Genomic DNA, 23429 nt, shown 5'->3' with positions numbered 1-23429 from the left:
AAAGGCAGAATAAAGTTTCAAAGAGAAATGACTGCCAGTAGAGCCCAGTAAAATAATCCCTTCGTTAACGATCCTTTTTCCTTTTTTCCACTTTCACCCTGTCCTCGCAACGAACAAATCTTATAATAATAACGTGGTTCGGAAACCGCTGGTCTTGAATAACAAACAGGAATACCATTACCATAAAGAAATGATGATATTCATAACGAGATACAATGCGATTTACTTTGTATTCCTCTGCCCACACCATTCACTTGGACTGTCATTAGCACGATGTCCTCTCTGTTTGGGGTCATTATAATTTTCAATAATAATTTCTCACCAAACGCGTTTAAATACAGTCCCGCAACAATGCTTTCCACAAATTTACTGTCTGTTTCGTATTTTTTCTTAATGCACAGTAACTTATCTTTATCACTACGTACCATAACCTAACCGAGGGTTAATAGATGGCAGCTAGGACTACACTTTGATAATATAGATTTGCAAATATATGACCGACATTATAAATACGTAAGTACATAGGTATTATCAGTTACATGTTTACATTGTGTGGACGATCTCATTCAATATTCAATATTAATTTAAAGAAGTAAAATATTATTGTAATTAATAAATATTCTGTAATGATTTTAAGCATCTTAAGTTAAAATATTAAATTATGCTATGATTAATTAAAATAAAATAAGCATAATATTGTAAAAAAAAATATAATTGTTAATTACTCATGAATTAAAAGTAAATGTTAGGTAATTTAAAAACAAATAAAAGTTTTTTTTATGGATATAAAGCTTAAATTTCATTTCATCTGCATAAGCTATTGAATTATTACTTTGTTTTAAGTATTACTATTAATCGATTTTGTAATTGTCTAAAGATAACATTTTTATGGGTGTTAAAAATATATTATTTTTGTTGACTGTAGATCATAAGATTTCAGTGACTTAGGAATTCACCAAGTTTAATAAAAATATTTTATTTTGAATTTATTTTCTTAATATAAGGAAATAAATCAGTTTGATTGGCATACATAATTTATTTTATTAACTCCACGCTGTTATAATAATAATATTTTAAAAATTAAGAGATATGTTGAATGTTATTGTATTATAATTAATAAGCATAACATTTTGTACTGAAATGAAGTTTATGCTTTTCAGAACTTATGAAAATATTTAACAATTTTATTAAAATATGTTAAATTTATAAAATATTAAAAACTGTATTAAAATATTATAAGTCGCTGATCACTCGTAAAATACAAACAGGAATGTTTACTTTATGACCGGAGCTGTGGAGTAAAACAATTATTTTATCGCAGAGTCAACTGAATTAATATTAAAATAAACACCATAAAAGTTTGAGACAATCCACTTAATTATTAAGTAACTTAATAAAATTCAAATGTAAATTAATTATTTAATGCTTTTATATAACAACGGCAACGAAATAAAATTAAAAACTAAATTGTCATAGCAAAAATGAATGGTATTTCAACACAATGAAATCCGAACACCAAATGAGATTATTTTAATAATATACGCTAATGTATTTTATACACATATTGTTTTAGATTCGTTCCAAGACATTATAAATAATTACATCGCTATTATAACAGTATATGCAGTATAATATTTAAAATAATTTTATCTGAGTTTTACAGTTTTGTTTCTAGATATAATATTGAAGAGACACAATGTAGCAAGTAATTAATTAGTTTAACACCATAATATAGAACGATGGTCAAAATAATAAATACATTTATAATGGAAATACAGATTAACGAGAAATAGCTGTCAGCGCAACTTTCGGTAAAATGTTGAAAATCACGTTGCCGAGATGTTTTGGTGTTTAGTTTAGTAGTGTTTGAAAACTTCTATAACGACACATCAATGAGTAAAAAACCACTATACCAACATGGCAACGGAAGTTTTCGACGCTAATTACCGTATAAAGGAAAACAATGGTTGACATTTTAGTGGTACAAACTTTTCGGAAAATATCAAATTAGATTAACGCGCTTTGAGGAAAATAACCAAAGCGTCGGGGGTTACATTTCCATGATTAGCCGCCACACATTTTGATTCGATCGAACAACGCGCTTTTCCGTTCAAAAATACGTGTCGGTTGGCGGCGGGGAGAGGGTGAAGTCTTTGGTTTTCGTTTAGATATTATTTACTCGCTGCACGGGACTAATAAAAGTTTTTTTCTCAAGTTTGAAGTGTTTTTTTTTCGTCCCAAAAAAGTTCATCGGAATTTTATTTGATGTGCGGGGAGCGGTGTGCACCAAACGCAATTACAAACAGCAAGTACAAAGAAACGAAATTGAGTGTGGCGGCGTTAAACGGCTGGAGGGTTTTTGCGTGTATTTCGTGACACATAGGGCGTACATAAAATACACGCCAATTACCCCAAGACGCATTTAACGACGAGCGTTTTACATGAATTATTCACTTTATCGCGTGGAAAGAGAAAGAGACGTTACCATCCGCAAGTGCAGCAGTGGACTCGATGAAGAAAAACAATTGAAAACGGTGCTATGGTGCAGTGTTGATCGCGACGCAAAGGCGACGACGGTGACGATAATATTATGACACGTTGGGCGAAGGACGGAAAATCTCATTTCCGCGTACAATTAAGTATCGTATAATATAAATTATTGTTATTATTACACTCTCCCCAAAGTGATTTATCAAAAATTCAATTTTCTCAGTCTCCACGCGATATTATAATATATTATAATATCCGTACTCCAAGGCGGCGGCGGCGGCGTTGTTGTTATTGTTGTCGTCGTCGTTGTCGCAGTTGTCATTGTCATTGTTATTATTATTATTATTATTACTATTCCTAACCAACCCGGGGTCTACTCGGCGGGAACGCGAATTCATCTTGTTGACTGATGGAAATTTCCTACTCGTGCAGAGTCGGCGGCGGTAGTGGCGGTAACCCGCTATTAGGGGGTGTATAGGCTTCTAAAAAATACGTCTAAATGAGTCTCGATAATCCTTTACATTTCCCTTGTTTTGTTCATTAGGCTTAATAGTAAATCCCCCAGAGCTCATTAAAATTAATACCGACATTTTTTCATTTTATTTTTCCCGTCCGTTCTTTTTCGCCTTGCCCATGATTCCTCTCCGTTTCGCTCCTCCGCGCTATCATATATTCCCCGTCGGGCCCACAACCGTCACCGTCGCGCCGTCTCGTATTGTTTTGTCCCTGCGCGCCCCGTGCCATTAATTCTCAACGCCTCGCGGGGTTTTAAACAAACGAGGAAAAAACAATTAACTATACGGGCAAATGTAAGAAAAAGAAATGCACCATGGGCAGCTGTGCAATAGGTTGGCGAAGGGGGAAGAGTGGTGTACATTAATTTGTCATTAAATCGCTCCGACGTTTAATAACGGGGGACCCAGCTGCGGAATAAAATATTGCTTTCATTGGAGAAAAACCGTTTCTTTACATTTTACACGTTTCTTTTTGATAGGCATATGCGCACACTTTCTTATTATTGTTGCAAAAGTGAAATTATTATAACTTGGGTTTAACGTTCGATTGGTTTTCAATGTTCGGAGTTTTTCGATTTTTTTCGCAACGACTTTGGCGTCGAAAAACAACAATGAGGTACTATAACACTGACTAGTGTTATATATTATGGCTAAAAACAGTATAGTTATACCTAGGAAGACTTATTAGTTTTCCGGTTGATGTATTTAAAATTAAAATATACATTTGAACTATAAGATGTCATAGATAGTTCAAAACTAAGCGAATAAATATGTAATTGAATATTATGTATTAGTTTAATATTAAAGTGTCACCATACTATTATGAATCATTTAAATGCCTGTTCGAGTTAGCTGGTAAACTAACAATTATTTTTGGTATTTATATTTGTTTGAATTAATGACACATTTGTAAATTCTAAGATTCATACTTTCTGAATAAAAAAAAAAATTTAAAGATTCAGATTGGAAAGTTTTAAACAAAATTTTTGTAAGAAAGAAAAAGTGAAGTATTTATAAATTACTCAATATTAAGTTATAAGATGTAAAAGTTTTATTTAAAATTCAATTTAATATGTTCACAAATATAATAAGAATGATGATTATATTGAATAATATTATAATAATCATGTACCTATTAATAATTCGATATTTAAAGCATAAAAACAACAAAAAAATGTGGGCAAGTGAATGTCCATCTGCTGTTTAGTAGGTTACAAATTGATCACTGTAATGGAGGGTATTAAATTTGAATTCAATGATATATCATTGTACCTATACGAAAAACGATTCTGAGCGGTGAAAGTTTGTCAGTGCATGGATATTTTATTTTATATTATATTTATATTGTTATTACTTACTTATTATTAATACGGTAGCCGGTATGTTGAATTAATATTATAAAATTATAGCAAAATCGTTATTCTCGGTTATTTAATATGTAATTTTGTCCAAATTTGAACATAAAATAACTATAAAATAAAACTGTGTTTTTATATTTTTGATATTTTTTGGTTGTAGAATAACCTACTTACGTAGAACATTGTTTTAAATTTTCAATCCTTAGGTATAAAAGTTGAACATTTGATAAATTTTTAACTACAAAATCATTTTTAAATTTCAAATTTCATTAACTTTGTCAAAGTTCAAATTTAAATGCTTATAAAAATGTCCAATGTTGTAAAAATTTGAACTTCAACCACTCATACAAATTTAATTTGACTTTCTTATGGACATTTTTTTTTTTTGATAAAGGTGACAAGCTTATGAAGAACCTTGTATTATTTTTGAAACCTTAAATTTAAAAATAAAATTTCTAACTTATTGCAAAATAATTTGCACATTTTCGTGAATTTTACGCATTTTGTCAAAGTTTGAACTTTAAATGCTTATAAAAAAAAATGTTGTTTATGGATTTATAATATTTTTCAAATGTCATTGTCATAATATATTAGGAGTCTTTTATTCAATTTTCAAGTATTTTTACCCAACAAATAAAATTGTATTGACATTCATAGGAAAAATACTAATACAATTAGAAACTGAAAATTTCCGTAAATAGTTCAAAATATTTTGAAAATTGTATCGCGTATAGAAAATGTCATGTATATACGGTCATATGTTTTAGAGTTACACCAAAAACCAAAATCAATATTCTCGAAAACCGATTTTCCGTTTTTCGTTAATTTTTATGTTGTTTTTCCTGGCGCTTTTGAAAACTATTTAGAATTTTAAATACTGACCTCCCAAATGCACCAACTACATTCACTTTTCTTTCCAAAAAAATGCTGATTTTGATAATCAGAGCAATTTAACTACCCCAAAAGTTGATGACAGCAATAAAAACATACATCATTGTAAATACAACACATTCATCGCTATATGCTCAGAATCGAATGTACATATATATATATATCATGTAGAATATTTAATATTATACAACTCACTAGGATCATTTAGTCAGTTAAAGTTTTCATATGTTGTGTTAATCATAGTAGGCCTAAAAGGGTCAATACAGTTAAATAATTAAACCTATTAAAATCTGATTTGTTTTATTCGTTTTTATTAGGTAATTATTATAGATGATCATAGACTGTATAATATTATAGTTTACTCATATACAGAAATAATAGATGTATGTAACCATTTCGTTACACGTCTTACTGAAAACAAGTAACATTTTGTCCTTTTACAAAAACTAAAAAAAATATTAATTTTATTGAACGTATTATCTACCTAATTGAAAGTTTTGGGAATCAGTTTCATAATTATTTACTTTTATATAAATATTTAGTGCGTTTCTTCAAAAGTTTGAAATGTATGTATACAGGTACCAAACATGCTCGCCCCCCCATTATTACTTTTTATCATATGAATAAGTGATGAATTTATAAATATACTTAAAGACCATATTTTTAAATTCTTGATGTTTTGTATACTTACCTATCCTGTGGCAATACATACTTCTGCTTTTCAAATATGAACAACGTGATGAAGAGGGGGTTGTTATTTGAAGAACAGAAGTTTGTACCTCTACAAGGCACTTTTAAAGCAGTACAAAAATCTCAAGAATTTGAAAACATGGTCTATAAGTATATTTAAAAATTTCAGTATACAGTTTTTGGAGAACTGAATTATTGAAGAAGAAAAGGGTTGACATGTTTGGTGAATCACTCTGTATATAAATAATATACATAATTATTTACTGATATATATGTGGAACTTATTAGTTTTTTTAAGGACGAAAAGTTCGCATTTATGCTAACACTGATCTTAACACGGGTTATTTTATTTAGTTTAAAAGTACAAATCCCACAGAATATTATTATAAATATTAGATAATAATAATGCAAGGAATAACTCAGCGAACTACTTTTAAATGTTAACATAATATATAATAGTTACCTAACGTTTTACAATGAACAACAGTTACAGTATTAAATAAAGAAAAATATTATTACATTAATATGAAAATGCTCATGTAACAATGTAACAAAATTATTATTTTAGATGTGAAAAATAAAAACATGACACTTAGATTGGTATTGTGCCGTAATTACTGGTTGATTTATGATCTACATAATACATAAAAAGCATTAGTATTATAATAATAATATATTGGTATCTTATTAAAATATAATATGTCAAAGGCATAATATCGTGGTTTCTTCACCCCGATTTGAATATTACCATTTAAGGCTTTTTTTTATTGTTATTTTAAACAAGATTTTGGGTCAAAATTAGGATAATTTTCGTATTTGCTTTTCGTATTATCATCGTCTAGTTTAGTCTATGGGATTTTATCGTTGTAATGCGGCAATTTGTATGCGATATGTGGCCGAGAGGACAAATGCAATTGCCGCTATACGGTTAGTATTTTTGCATTGGCTACAATAAAATTATAATGCTGTAACGTGCGCCAAACTTTTAAATAAAAAAGTGGTAAAAACAAAACGAGTTAAACTGGAAAAATACAACGTAAAAAAAAAATGAAAACGTAATCGAAAATTACACGATTGCTTTTTTCCCATTACCATGTTACCACACGGTGGTATAGGTACTTACCATAAATTCTATAACTAATGCCACACATATTTCTATGGTTTAAATGGACAAAAACGCTGGTATCTTGAAATTGTCTCCAAGCACAAAGGAATATTTATTGTAGATCTGTACTAAAGCGTATTAAAATAATACCACTGCTCAAAAATTCGTAACAACCTTACATATTATTAAATAATAATATGTAGGTATATTGTGTAACGCTAAATACATTTGGACGCTATCTCATCATATTATTACAACTATAATTCTTTTTTTTTTTAAAAAACAAACTTACTGCCATAATATATTCGACTGGTGTTGGGTATATTAGGGACTTATCATCCTGCTTAAATTGACTGTATGTATATACCTAACTATAGTAAATAATAATTACAACTGGGGGACGGAGTGGCCGAGCGGACTAAGGCGTCGGCTGCGACGCAGTCGACCCGAGTTCGATTCCTAGGCCATGGGCGGCATTTTTCTTCAGACAAGTCACGGTGTCCGGAGAACAAGTGTCATGTCGCCATCCCCCATCCGGGCATGGCAGATACCTACGGGTGCCCAATCAAAAATTCTGCCAAACTAAACACATACGTGTTCCTCCCCCTACCGACTTAATAACCTACAGTAAAAACTAAAAATAGCTAATGGCCTCAGCTGCCGGGCTCAAGATCAATAAAAAAAAAAAAAAAAATTACAACTTAATAATTTATTACACAATTAAATTGCTATCAACCATAATAGGTATATCCATAAAAAAAATATCAACTGTTGATCATAGTTTCTACGTAAAACTTAAGTTTACATAATAATAATAATAACTGTGTATTTTGTCTTTTATTTATTTAACTAATAATAAAAATAGTATCAACCTACTAATAAGAAATCCTTATCATTTTTTAATTTCTACATACTATTTTTTACAAAAGATATTTAATACATACCTATTTATAATCAATTAGATTGACTTAACATAACATTTAGTAAAAAGTGAAGTTATTATGATGGTATTATAAAAAAAAACTGAAACTAATTTTATTTTATTGGATGATACATTTTTAATAAAACAAAATTGATTGTTCTATGTATTAGTAATAATATGGTATTTATAATATTGTCACACATCGTTGTACTCGTATATTCTATACACCTAGTAATGGGTACCTTATGATTATATAGAAATCAGCAGTCGTATAAAAAATGTTTTCAAAAAAAAAAAATAATATTCATATTGTCTTACTTGTCGTCGTACACGAACCCAGCATTCAGAGTATTCGCGTACACGGCAATCGCCAGTGAACAACATATCAATAAGTGATAGTCGACGTTAAAATAACGTTTTATCTGAAAACAATATATAGGATGCGTTTAGTGAAGAGTATTTGTTTTTTTATGCTGCAGGGAAAATTCATATACATTAAAAATATTTTTTTCCATTTTTCTTTTAATCATTTTTATTACGTACTCGATTTGGCTTTTTGACCGGCACAGGGGTAGCCGAGACCATCGCGGCAACGTGACTGAATAGCAACACACCCAGACACTCAGCGGTCCTTTCCAAAGCAGAACCACCCAGTGTCCCTTCGGCGCATGCGTTTGTTTTTCAATTGCGCAAGGACGCCTATCGTACATGTTTAGATATAGTAGGTAATAACATAACATAATTTATCAATGATCGTGAAATAATAATTTTAAAATACGCATAATATTATGAAAACAATTTTAATCAATCATATTATTATTAAATATATTATCATTATAATACGTGTATTTATCACATACATTTAAAACACATTAATTATAACTATACGTAATCAACTGTATACATTTTACTTGAAGATTGAACATGCGTTTCGTCTAAATTATATATATATTATGCATAGTATATACATGAAAACTTTACAATTTAAAATAAAATTTAGGAAAAACAGAATTTAATAATTTGTCAAGTTAATATAACTATATCGTACCTATATCGTAATTCATTGGTATTTCACATATTAAATACCTTTAATATTTATACACTCTTAAAAGAACCGCACAAACATTAAAATAGGTAGTCTATATTTAAATAATAAAAAGAAATTACAAACGAATTCCGTATCATAAAAGTAAAATTCAAATAATATATGTTTGTGGCATTTTTACAAATAGATTTTGTTCTTTCAAACTCAAAATTCAAACAAGTTGGTAATATAAAGATTATTTTTAAGGTAGTTTTATTACTGCAGAACTATGAAATCCTTACATTTGATTGTTATAAAATATTGAAACTTTAATAATTTATTATTAAATGTTATTATACTTTATCAGCTATATTAAAATAATAAGTGAACTGTGAAAATAAACCTATTAGTATGTCATAATAGTAAATAGTTACTATATTATTTATATTTTATATCATGCATATTTAAATATTTGTACATTTCGTATTGTGTAGATATTTAAGTACTATAAGGTGAAGATTGTTGTTAATAATCAACTAAATTGACTATATATAATATTATGTAAAATTAACCTATAACTTATAATAAATAGTAATTTTATATCCATATTATATTTTAAGATTAATTAATGAAAATATAAACTTATATTAATACATAATTGATTTTTCCGAAATTTTGATTATAATTTATTATTGTCAATTATGAAAGTATTTTGATTGAGAGTTATAGTTATAGTATTAACCACATAATATAATATATTATAATATCTAATAAACTGATGTATATTAAAATGAGATAAGATAATATATATTATATGAAAGGTATGTTTATTACATGACACCTATATTATGTACTGATATCTAAACATTTATATAGAATAATTTGCTAATAGTTCTTATCACTGTATTATCTTTAATAAAGTAATGAGTAATAATTCTATACACACATAGCGTGTTTGTATTTAAGCTTAACATTAGTTAAAGCCTACAACTTTAATTATGTTTGCTTTTAAGTTTCAAGACAAATGTATGAACTGGGGCTTAATAATATATAAGTAATTATAAAACAAATTTTTGTTGCCATTTGCAATTGTTGTGATTGAAAACAAATTGTTGAAACAATCAATAGGTATAGTTTTTTAAATAAATGTAAATGTAGGTACAACGTCAGTAATCAGAGAAATTCGAATGTCGAAATGATCAAAAAATGAATATTTAAACATAATTACGTACATTCCTGCCACGAAACAATTGTAGGTATAGGTAGTTCCTAATTTATTTATGATTATTATTGAAATAAATGATCAGCTGAAATCGTATAAAATATTTATTCAAACAAAAATAATCATCGCCTACAAAGTGTAATATTATTATGTTTTCTATTATTGCAATAAGTTTTTTTCTATATGTGCATTTTGTCAGAAATTTAAATAAAAAAATTAATGTACGTGCATGTACAAAGCGATTTTTGACAGGCAAAGACAGGCTGTCCTGTATTATCCTATTATATCAGTTTTGTTTCTTTGTAAATATAGATAATAATGATGACTTTGTTAATCATTCATTATTGTTGAATATTGAGCAAATTGTGCTCTCTGTCAATAATTATCGTCATAATTATTTATATGTATATAAAAAAATTATTATAATTAACTTCATACGTAAAAAGAACATAATACCAAAATATATTTACATTATATACTTATACAAAATCACATAAATTAGATACGTTTATGTGTACCTAAGTATAAATTATTATTATTGTAATAATTTCGTATTTAAATAATAATTCAACGCCATGCAAAAATATTCTTTAATTATATTCAATACCTTTTTTAGAAACTGAATATATCTATAGAGTTTAACTTTCAACCCTGCAGTTCTATAGTAAAATAAACCAGATATGGTATCCTTAATTCGTAACTGATTCGTCCATATTCCACAGTCTAAAAATATATGTATGATAATTAATAGCTGATAGAACAGTGTTCATAAAAAATTTAATAAATTTAATTTAAAAGTTCATTAAAAAGTTTACTACAGAAATGGTGTAAAGTGTAAGAGTATATTATGCGTTCGTCGTATAATTGGTTTGAAAATATGTCACCAGAGTATTTATTTAAGTAAACGAATACGATACGCGTGAAATATTAGTACCTCGTTGGTAAATTAAAAATTAATTTATCATTGCGTATAATATATACCTACTGAAAATATAAATTTGATTTGAAATAGAAAAATATTTGATTGCTGCTCTATTCATATTGTTATTTTCCAGTGATTGTGATGGAAAATAGAAACATTTAACATGAACATTTAAAAACCATGTTATTATAGCGTATCTGAAGTTTCCAATTAAAAAACAAATTAACTTTGAATGGGTTGGTTAATAAAAATATAATTCTTTTTTTCTGTAACAGTACCTATAAAAACAAATGACATGAAAATTAATCTAACTCCAAGCATAATAGAAACGAATAGTATTCGTATCTATTTTAATTATGTTAGTTTTTTATTTATTTAAATATTTTTTATTTAATAAAAATACATGCACTTATGTTATTATTAATAATAATTGTGATATGTTTTATCAAAATATTATGTAAAATAATAAAATAAACGTTGAAATAAATTATTAATATTGTTAAAAATAATGTAATACAATAATATGATTTATGATTATTTTTACTGATATAAGGTAAACATTATATCTAATGTTATAATAATATTTTTGGTTGACAAACCTAAATCCTTTCCTAATGCAAGTATAGATTATGCAGAAGCAAACGCGTGTGAACGGTCTACTGCACTTGTGTGCTCGCCTACGATTATAATAGACATAAGTTGTAAGCTTTTCTCAAGAAAAGTAATTGTATCTAATTTAGTATTTAAAAATAAGAACTTAATTACACGGTTATTTACATATGGATTACACTGTATTATATGATTTTGTATTCACTAATCTGTAGTATTATTTTGTCAAATAAATTGCTGAGCTATATAAATGAATACAATTTAAATGGCTAATAAAAAACAATTTGACTACATTGCTTACTGCAACTTGATATTGCCTAAACGTATTTTGTATGTATCCCTATAACCAGATCATTAATCTGCCTATCATGGTTTACATATGTATCACTAGATGTGTCATACCAAATATAACTAATAACATTTAATCATTCAATTATAGCTCGTTTGATATGAATTACTGGGGAGCGCGATTATTTCAATCGATAGTTTTTTTTTAAATTTAATATATTATATTTTAATTTATAGAAACGTTCTTGTACACAGGTAGGTATAGGCATTTTCCACAGGTATTGAGGTATCACATAGGAGGTATAATGATAAAAAGTAAAGAGAAAATTAAATTAATGTTCAAATTTTCAAGGGTTGTATTAAAAGTACCCAGAGTTCAAAATAATAATATAAACTGTAATAATAATAATAATAATAATAATAATAGACGAAAAAAAGTAATGTTTTAGACGAAATTCTATTGTGACCACAAGGTCCGCATGTAAAACAACATAGCTATTTATTAGTTTTAGTGTATATCAAATTGAGTTATTTTTCTAGATAAATATTTCTCTTACTAGTGAGTCTGTGACACGACAAAGATAAAAATATAATTTTATTGGTGTGAAATAAAATAAAACACCATTAAAAATGAATACCCAAATATGAATAATTAATTCAATAAAGCGACGCGTTTTTATAAATAATCTAAAATGTTAATCGCCGAGAACCTGTCAACAATGACACTGAACGGAGAACGCTCAAAGAGAAACTATAAAATAACTTAAGAAACAAGGATAGATATTTAAAATTTGTTTATTTTATTTTTTTAAGGACCCCTACTGAGATATAATCATGATTGGTTGCCGGTAGAGTTTTAATTTAAACAGTGTCAATCAAAACTGCTGAAAAATGATAATAATTAAAATAATCGAACGCAAACGATCAAATCATCATAATACCCAACATTTATTATATAATAATATGGACAAATAAGGAGCAGGGGTGAACTTGTTATCCTTCGTTTATCGCCTCATTAAGTAAAATATGCACACGCTGTTCTTTACGGTTTAGTGACTTACGAGTTTATAACGGCATTTACTTTTTTTTTTTTTTTTTTTAATAATATTATAATGATATTACCGTTTTATCGTATCAGTCCTCATAATCGCTGTGCTCATATAGTGCTGCTGTCACAACTTTCGCACCCGAAAAATACGCAAATATAATAATATATATACGACCACACATATATATATAAGATAGACAGCGAGCTGCAAGCTGCAAGCCTGAGTTACATTCGGCCTCGTAAAAACTGACGTTTAAAGAATACCCGATCGAAAAATCGTTCCGATCGACAGGTTGTAATTATTATAATGTAAGGAAGTCGCGACTTGCATTCGTCAATATTTACACTAGCGCGCAGCAAAGGCCGCGGATATAGATGGGATAGCAGAGGTAGGACTTACCGCAGGAGGAGGAGTAGGAGCAGGATTTCTCTATGAACGTTTTCACACTTGTTTACCCACGACGTTTAGTGCGCCGCAGAAGGTTTATTTAAGTTACCAAAGGCTACTGTGGTAATGTTGTATGTATATATTATATATAATATTTAGGTGTGTGTTAGACGGGGGAGACCTGACAACCTAACGGAGTACGATACATACATGCATGCGTGTTATATATTTTAACGACGTCCATATAGGGCGTGTAACCGTTAAAAGAAAAAAATCAAAAGAATATCAAAAGCTTCAAAGTCCGAATATGGCTGTTATACTAAATCGGTACTACCTATATAGCCTACACGCTATACCTTATACAGGTTACCTATACTGTCAGTTGACTACTGATCTATATTACGTAGGAAACTTTATAATATTAACGTTGATCATATAGTATCGTGTCAAGACTTTTATGACGTAAAAACGGACGCGTTTTGATTTATCTATATATTTAATCAAAAGTAAACCTCAGGGGTCAATTGGGTCAGATCTATAATGGCTCTAAAAAACAATTTCCAATCAAAGAATAAAACCATACGGTACGAATCTATCATAATAATATAATATATTATAGGTATATAGAGTGATTCTTTTAACGGAAAACAGAGATTACCTACCTTATCGAAAAATATTCACGTTGTTTATGAAAATATTTATTTTTACAATTATTTGAATTTTAAATAAAACATCACTTTTTATCGTTATTAGTTTTTTGCCTTTTTACTTGTTTGAATAAAAAAATGTATTATTGATTATACATAGGTACAACGAACCAGACATCTTTCTGAAATTTGTATACATAAAAATCGAAATTCAAACGAATATAACACGAAGGTAACTTACTTCTAACTGGTATTTAAAGTTTTGATGAGCGGTTGTTATCGTTGTGTTGTACAAGTATGAAATGTTACCAACTTACTTTTGAAGTAACGAAGCCTTGTGGTCGATAATATATATTTATAATGTAGAATGATGGTGAATGAGTTGAAATATATATTTTATATTTGACAAATACAATTGATTGGAAACTAGGTAACTTAACCCTTTGAGTGTCATATATGTATATATAATATATATGCACATATGCGTCCATAGGTCAGTGTTCTTCCAGGGCCATAGGCGCATATATTGTGCGTCTTAGTTTAATCCAAGAACGCTTACAGAAAATATATTGGAATAATACCAAAGAAGTTATAAGTGAATTAATATTTTTATTTTTCCATGGTCTAACAAAATATTTATTTTTTTCTAATATATATATTTTTTTTTATTTATCGATTTATCATATTACAATTACACCGTCGTATTATGTAGTTGTTATGTTTAAATTTTGTTTGTTCGAGACGTTCGTAAATAATAATTATTATTCAAATTTCAAACCGCTAATCATCACATATTTGCATTCGTTAATTACATTTTGAGAACCAATGGCCGGATTGTTCTAGATGACCAAAATCGGAACAGTTAAGTATGTATCACAGTCCATAGAGTCGTGACACACCCACACCATACCTTTAAAATGTCATTAATAAATTATTTTATTGTTAGATACATTTTATGTCATGTGCAATGAAGACCGAAGTTTAATTTGTAAGTACCTATTTCTTGTGACACTGAACTTCATATTACAAAATACTGTTCAGTTGAGCCTTTTATGATATTTACTTTTATAGTATAGGTATATTGTAATATAAATATTTTTTATATGCGGATTAATTGTAAATACAACTTATTTCCACAATCAAATAACAAAAAATCAATGAATTTAAAATCAATTATTATTAACTATGATTTATATTTTATTAAATACCTGCCTATATATTATTTTGATTTTTATAATGGCAAAGTGGGTATATTTTATTATAAAGGGAAAAATTAAGCTTTCATATTACCTATAAAAAATAAAACTAATTATTATAAAACAATCAGGGTTTCCAATTTTTATTTTGCACCCATAGGGGTTCAAATTTAATTTCGATAACTGATTTGTTATAGATTTGTGTTATATTTTAATCATAGTATTATGAATCGGGCGATCAATAGTTATTTATTTGGTAGAATATTTATTATATTATACTTACGCCTCCTAAATGTTTAAAATCTATTAAATTAAAACGTACATTTCTAAATAATTTAGAAAGAAGTACATATTCCATAAATACAAATAAACATCAAATTATCAATAAGAAATGATTTTAAAATTTGAAAAATAAATAGAATACATTTTTAACCCAATAAAAAAATAAAATAAATATTAATGATTAAATTCCCTTGAGAGCTCTAATTTTTTTAACTTTGTAAAAACTGTAAACACGTTTTCAACTACTTACTAACGACCACTCAAGCACTCAATAGACGTCTCCTGAAAGTTTTTGAAATATAAAATTTTGAAAATAAAACTTGTATAATTATAAAGTAAAAGCTAACAAACTTTAAAAATAATATTTGTATAATTTATTTAAAAAGCAAATCTGATTACCTCTATTCATGTATATACTATATATTGTACAAAAGGTACAAATAAGATTCATAAGGTAAACTAAAACGATAAAATAGTGTTAGGACTTATACGTGCATGTACTATAAGAAACGATCATATGGTAATTTGTGCGCACGTATTTGTGATATAACGCTGAAAAGGCTAATAAAATAGTACGTATGAGTAATACTGTCTACTGCACAAAAGAAATAAATGGTAGGCGGATGTAAATCTACAAAAAGTACAGTCATTACTCATTGTTCAGCAATATAATTGACTTTTACGATAATCATTTAACAATGTTTTGTTTGAATTTTATACACCTGTATTGTTTGTAATATATTATAATTCATAAGTTTACAACAAGTTGATAATCTGACTAACTGAGTAACTGACCAAGAACAATATAATATGGTATGAGTGACATTCAGTTATTTAAAATAACAATACACCAACTGGATATTCGCATAATAGTATTGTTATAATAATATTACTAGTATATAAAAAAAAATATATAAATAATAATCCGTCAATTTCTATAATTGGTCTCAAATCCCTTTTTAAATATATTTTATTTCCTGTAATACACAGATTGACATAAATAATTTATATTAAACAGTAGGTAACTGAAAATATTTTTATTTGACTGCTTACAATTTACAAATTTATAATATGTGATAAAAATATATATAAATTTTGTATTATTTACACCGACCTATTAGGATTTTTTTTTTTTTTTGATTAATCGTTGGTATTACGAAAATTTAATAATTTTGTACCTCTATAATGATTGATATATATTTTACCGTTGCCGGTTTCCTGGGAACAAGCTCTATATTGGCAACATTTATATTTAATACTTTTTTTTCCTATTAAAACGAAACGTTTATTTATCATTATCACTAAAAATAATTTTGAATAATATTTCTCAGCGAGAAGAATCAATAAATGCAAAATAAATAACCGTATTCAAATGTAAATCGACGTGAAATGTCATTTATATTTTTATAAATTGTTCCGTATTATTTAGATTATAAACAATACGTTCGCTAAAATATTCGTTCTCGGTAACTGTGTACGAAAACTTCATGAATATAAAATGAGTCAGACCTTTTTCATTATTAATCTTCATAAGGTCATTTTTACGCGTATATACATCATATTATTATAATATATATTCTACATTTTTTTGTACCTACGTCATAAAACACAATTAGTTAATTAACCGAATTTATCATAAATATTCTCGGACGCGTGTGCAGGCTATACGTCCAGGGACATCTTTCCTGATACTTATAATACGCGCGTTACAGTCAAACACATTAAATCCATTAATTCTGTTTTATTATAAATCGGCGCACAGAGAACGCGAAAGGGTTAAAGAGCCAAATGCGGTTACTTTTAATTAAATCCCATGGGTGGCACATGCCGTGTTCGTGGTCGCACGAGGCCTCGACGAATTTTCAAAAAACATTTTTCTACCCATACATTATAATATAATATGACCATCATTTCGATGAAGTCGACGTGTATTTGTTTACCCATTTCGTTCATGTACCTAGGTAGTATTATTGTACACAGACACGATTCGTTGTGCCGCAGGTAATATTAATTATGTATGATTTATTGTATAGTGTTCAAAGGACACAATGTTTAAAACGACCAATGACGAATACCTATTTATTATATGTGCGTACATAATAATAATATGTAAATTAAATCGCTTAATTCGTTCGGATCTATGCGTGATTAGCTTCGGATATCAATTGCACGGAATAATATGTACATGGATGACAAACGTTATCGTTTCTGTTGTATATTATAATTACATATTATATTATGTAAACACAATATATATTCCCATAATAAATTACGTCTGTCAATATTAAAATAATTATTTCCCAATTAAATTGTAATCCATATATAGGTACGCTATCCGCGTATAAAATATGCATAAAAGGTAAAGCAATATGCAAAAGTCAAACAGGGACACAATAATTATTATTGGGATTCGAAATACGCGAGAATTAATGTTTTTCTAAATTATTTGATACAAATAAAACCACAAAGTATTCAAACCACAGTTAAAAATGTTACGATAGACTTGTACGAAAAGTTTGTCTACATAGGTATACTAATGTGTTCATTAGCGTATATTGTAGTTAAAGGTTAATTTAAGTAGCTGGAAAATGAAGAAAAAGTAATTAAAAAATAACTAAATAATATTATTATGTTGTAAAACAAGAAGAGCTGATTTCCGTTTCGCTTCGTTTACATTTTACAATGTTTAATCTGAATAAACGACTCTATATTGTTGTCATATTATTATCATATATTCATAAAAAAATAATATCATTGCAGTTATAACAATAGATTTGAAAAATAATCATCGAATGAATTGTGTTTATTCTACCGCAATATATGGAATATGCAAAATGCAAATATTTTCTTTTGAATTTTTTTTTAAATTATTTCAATTAAATGTTAATTGTAATTGTATTATGTAAAGTGAATGGGCATCCGCGCATGACACTATAGTTTAGCTTTAAATAGTAAAACTATGTAAAAATGCTTTTGAACTCGGTGAACTCGATAATAATAATCCATAAAGTCTATTACATTACACAAAACTACTTCAGACATTAACTTCGAAACTTTCAAGAAGCGAACATATTTTGAAAAATACTTAAGTCTGTAATTTCATGCCTCGAAACATCCTGAAAATAATCAGTCGTAGTCCAACTTCAACTTTCCGTTTAGAATTTTCTTATGCTTAAGGGGGGCGAATGGCATTTCAATGTGTCCATTCATTTGAAATATGATGTTATAAATCCGAATTAGTTCTTCGATTAAACGACAGCCGTCCCTTATCAACTCTTCCCAGTATATACTTTAATGTAAGAGGCTTGCGACAGCGGTAGCGGGAGAAGAACCATGAGAATTACAATTTTGTATTCAACCATTAAGCAAAGAACTAAGAAGATTAAAATTAAACTTTCAATTTATGACTCGTACAATATTTATATTTATTTACTCATTAATGTGGGAATAGTCAAAAGGTTAACATTATTTATTTTTGGTAAAGAATTTTTTAAAACATTTACTATCACCGCTGACATATTATTTAATTAGGTTTCATAATTAAAAATGGTAGATAATTTTATCGCACGTGCTCAGGAATATCAACTTTTTTAGTCTACCTATACATATGTACACTCCTACAAAAACTCATTAAACTGGGATTTGCACGTGGACTTTAACCATTTTCATCTGTTTTGTGTTTGTGTACTAAATTATATTTTTTTAAACACAGATACCTACCTTTTTTAATATGAGTATGACGTTCAAAATGGAATAACCGTAATAATATTTTAATTGCCATCGTCTGATGAAAAATTATTTTTTTAAGCATACTTTACTATTCTCACTACAAAATCTTTACAGTACTATTCTTCGAAATTTTAATATAATGGTAACAGTAAAAAAAAATAATGTGTGGTTTTCAAATATATAATTTATTGAATTCCATAGTTATAATTATTAAATGTTTACAATGCCTGTTTAAACAGTTTTAATTAAATTTCATACATAATTCGAATTTTCAATTGTATTTTCAATGGATTAAACAACTACTGGGTATTTTTTAATAATTTAAATAATTTATGTAATATACAATATAATAGATAAATATATAATATACATATAATATAGTATATATATTTTAGAGGTACCACCAAATTTGTATTTCTAACAAACTGCTTACGACATGGTTGTACTCGTTATTCTGTACCAGACTACTTTTTTTAAACACAGGCAACGTCGTTTTTGTTCCCCTAAACTTTTGAATTGCCCGTTTTAACGATGTACCCACTTAACAATCTCATGATTATAATATTCCACTCGACAACAAACTCTCCAGTTTCTGCACTATAATTAGTACCTATATAGTATAGCCATCCTACCGCGACAAATAGAATAATATATCCTCCACAGACTACAATGATATTATGGTACTATATAAGTTCGAAATTTGTGTATGTTATAGTAACTACGGATTCTAATATCAACAGCGTAAACAACACATAGGCACAAACTAGATGTATTATTTATAATATAATGTTGCTTAAACTCAGTTTTTTTTTCGGATGTGCATCGAGAATTTGCAATATATACCAAGGTTAGGGTCAACTTCAAGCTATATTTTTAGAAAACCCCTTTCCTTTCCTGTTATACCCACTATTATTAAATACAAGTCAGAACAACCACAGTATTCGTTTGAGTGTAACCATAATATTATTCTATTTAAACATTTTAAAAATTGTTCTCGGTTTATGATGATATTTTTAAATTTTATATTTGTAAACGGCAGCGAGGTTAATCGAAAGATTTCTAGAGACTCGTTTTGATTTTTTTAGGCGTACAAAGAATAAGGCGGGAAATGCTGTTTAGTAGTTTTGTGAATAGTTTTATGAATAATACCTACCTACATTTGTTACATGTTTAACTTATAACAATATTATGCTATTTATTATGTTTTTATCCTATCAATATCAGTAGATGGATAAATATTTCTGATCGGTTCGTTCTCCATTGATTCATATATATATAAAATTGTACATAGGTACTTATTACTATTTGTATGATAGTGGACTACTAATCTATATTTCTAATAAAAGTAATTTGTATTTTATATTTATCTGTAGAATATTTGTAAAAAAAGTTATCATTCCTAATGTAAATTCTCAATTCCTTACACAGTTGATTAAATTTTAATAAGCCTATCAAACAATTAGGAGGTGTCACTTGAATGTTTTCTCGGGAATAGACGTGTCATTAGTTGAAAATGAATCGGAAAATCCAATACATCGTCATCGTTTTGAGATGGAAATTCGTAACAGTTGTTTATAATGAAAATAGGTTTTTTTCAATTTAAGACTCCGTTGTTGAGTTTGCACTTGCAGAATACGAAGAATTAAAAAGATTTCTCTTGTGATTTTTAATTTCCCAATTCGTATAATTGATTGTCAATGAACTTAATATTGTAAGCTGGAAAAGGTTCAGCGGAGGAGGTTTTTCCGATTTTCCAGATACTTTCTGGGTATTGCTTGTCCTCCTCACGATTATTATCCTATTGCCACTTATCTTGGTCTAGTTACTTTAGCCAAGCACCAAGTTATTTTGGTAACACATTCTTAAAAGTCTTACTTACTGGTGTTATAGATTCTCCAACCTTACTTTTCCTAATTACGTTTAAAGTTCCACGACGGTCCTCTCGCTCTACTGCTATGTTCCACTTACCCTTCAGTCCCACCAACTACATGAGTAATGAACCTATTATAAATTATAAGACGTTTGATGTCGAAAACCAACACAGGATTTAATGTTTTTTTTAAATTTTTAATTGTACACATAATATGTAGGTATCTACGTATATTGCCCATGTTATATATTATTGTAATCATGTTACGTATTGTTATCTTGCTTTGTATGTTTATCTACCTAATTGTACAAAGGGCTCGTCCCGTATATTTTATAACAAATAAATGAACAAATAATAGAGAAATTGTAATTATGATTTTATTGACAACTGAGACTGCGTAGATATGGTTATATTTCGAGCCTTATTATTTTTTAAGAGACGTATCATAAATGATATTGTTCGGAATCGGTAATCATTTTCAGTTATAGCTATGGCTTTAATATATTAACGATTCGTGTATACACCACAATATTATGCGAATCTTATAATGTTAGATTTTCAATCAACTATGGTAAATAGCTTATTATAACACTATTAAATTAATATAAATATTAACTTACGACCACGTTCTAATTCTCCATTCTGAAATATGTTTTCCTAGTTCAACAAAACAATAGAATAAAAAAAAGTTTGTTTTATAAATATTTTAATAAGTACCAACTAATTATATGTACCTACATGTATTATTTTTTGTGGAACAGTTTTAAAGTGAATAGGAGGCACCTTCGCACTCCTGTCCACCAACATGCGCATATAAAAATAATTAAGTTTAAGGTAACATATATTATAACAGGATATTTAGTAGAAATGGAGAAGTATCCGCGTGGGCATACACACACGAGCAGTTGTCGGCATCCAGGAAAATCAATCGAAATAAAAATTGTATTTTATAGTGCGAGGGGATGAGTTGATACCTATACATATATTATTATCGTAGGTATATACTATATATATGTATGAATTGAATCATTCCGCACACGAGAGTATATCACGAGGTCCGTGCAATAGATTTTGGTTTGAAGAGCCCAAAACACCGTTCCGTTTATTAAAAATAAATCGAATCGAGGGTTGTTTATTTGTCGGGGTCAATATATATATTATATATATACTTAGTTGGAAAAGCGGTTCTCCGCTTTTTTCGTCTTCTTTTCACTGAATATATACAGGGTATCTCCCAGTGTTTGTTCTCGTCCGTCTCCTGTCTAAACCTCTAAACCCCAAAACGTATATATACTGTCTATTTGCGTATACTCGTAAATTCGTATAGTTTAACATACACATCAATATTTATACAAATTAACCCCATATTTCATTTAGATCAACTATCCAAAATTATACATGAAAATAACTATAGTACGCAACTACATATATTATTGTCATAGGTACTATAATATTTATTATTTCTAATAAAAACTAACAAAAGGACAAACACATCAGTCATCGCACTGCATATAATTTACATGTACATATTATAAGTGCATGTGTTACGATATTTTTTTCAGCACGAGAACGCAATTTATGTTAAACTTATGCGTTTTATTACGGAGGAGGAAAATATTATGTCACGGCCGCATACTTCTAACCCATGGGCGTGCGCGCAGGGAGTGCTGGGTGTGCCTGGGCACCCATACCATTTTTTTAATTGGGGCCCTAAAATTTAAGTCCAGAGAAAAGGGCCCGTCACCCGTATTTTAATTGATGTCAGGTACTAGAATTAAATGTATTTTTTCCTAAACTACCTCTATATGGTAAAAAATATATCATGTTTCGTGATAAAAAAAAACAATAAAACGTGCAATATTTTACATTTACGTGGAATAACTACTTACTGTGATTATAACAATTTGATGTTCTTGGCTACAAAAGTATAATTTATAATAAATAAACATTGCAATTATTTTAGAAATAGATATTAATCAAAGGAAATATATAACTATGGTAATTAGTAATTGGTACTAGTAATTATATAGGTATCACCAAATAATATGTACAAGTCTTGTTAAGAGAGTGCCCAATAATATTTTAGGCACCCCCCGAAATTCGGGTCTGAGCATTCCTTTGATCTAACCTTTTGAAATGTGGAATTTACTGTTAAAATTTTATCGATACATTTTCTGGTAAAATTTGGTAAATTGGTAAATTGTTTAAATATTTATTTTTTTGTTTCATTTTA

The 23429-nt window shown here is 28.2% G+C and overlaps 1 protein-coding gene across 1 annotated transcript in view; it reads right to left on the bottom strand.

The window, feature by feature from the left end:
* Positions 1-8666, bottom strand: part of LOC132940247 (protein O-mannosyl-transferase TMTC2-like) — a 92987-nt gene extending 84321 nt beyond the window's left edge. The window contains exons 1-2 of the mRNA XM_061007729.1: positions 8515-8666; positions 8290-8393 (exon numbers count right to left, since the gene is read on the bottom strand). Coding sequence (XP_060863712.1) covers positions 8290-8393; positions 8515-8556 — 146 coding nt within the window. The 5' untranslated portion in view covers positions 8557-8666. The remainder of the gene's footprint in view (positions 1-8289; positions 8394-8514) is intronic.
* Positions 8667-23429: the final 14763 nt, after the last annotated feature.

The sequence above is a fragment of the Metopolophium dirhodum genome, chromosome 3 (genome assembly GCF_019925205.1).
Source record: "Metopolophium dirhodum isolate CAU chromosome 3, ASM1992520v1, whole genome shotgun sequence".
Classification (NCBI taxonomy): domain Eukaryota; kingdom Metazoa; phylum Arthropoda; class Insecta; order Hemiptera; family Aphididae; genus Metopolophium; species Metopolophium dirhodum.
The sequence above is the reverse complement of the archived record's forward strand: the minus strand, read 5'-3'. Positions and strand labels throughout refer to the sequence as shown.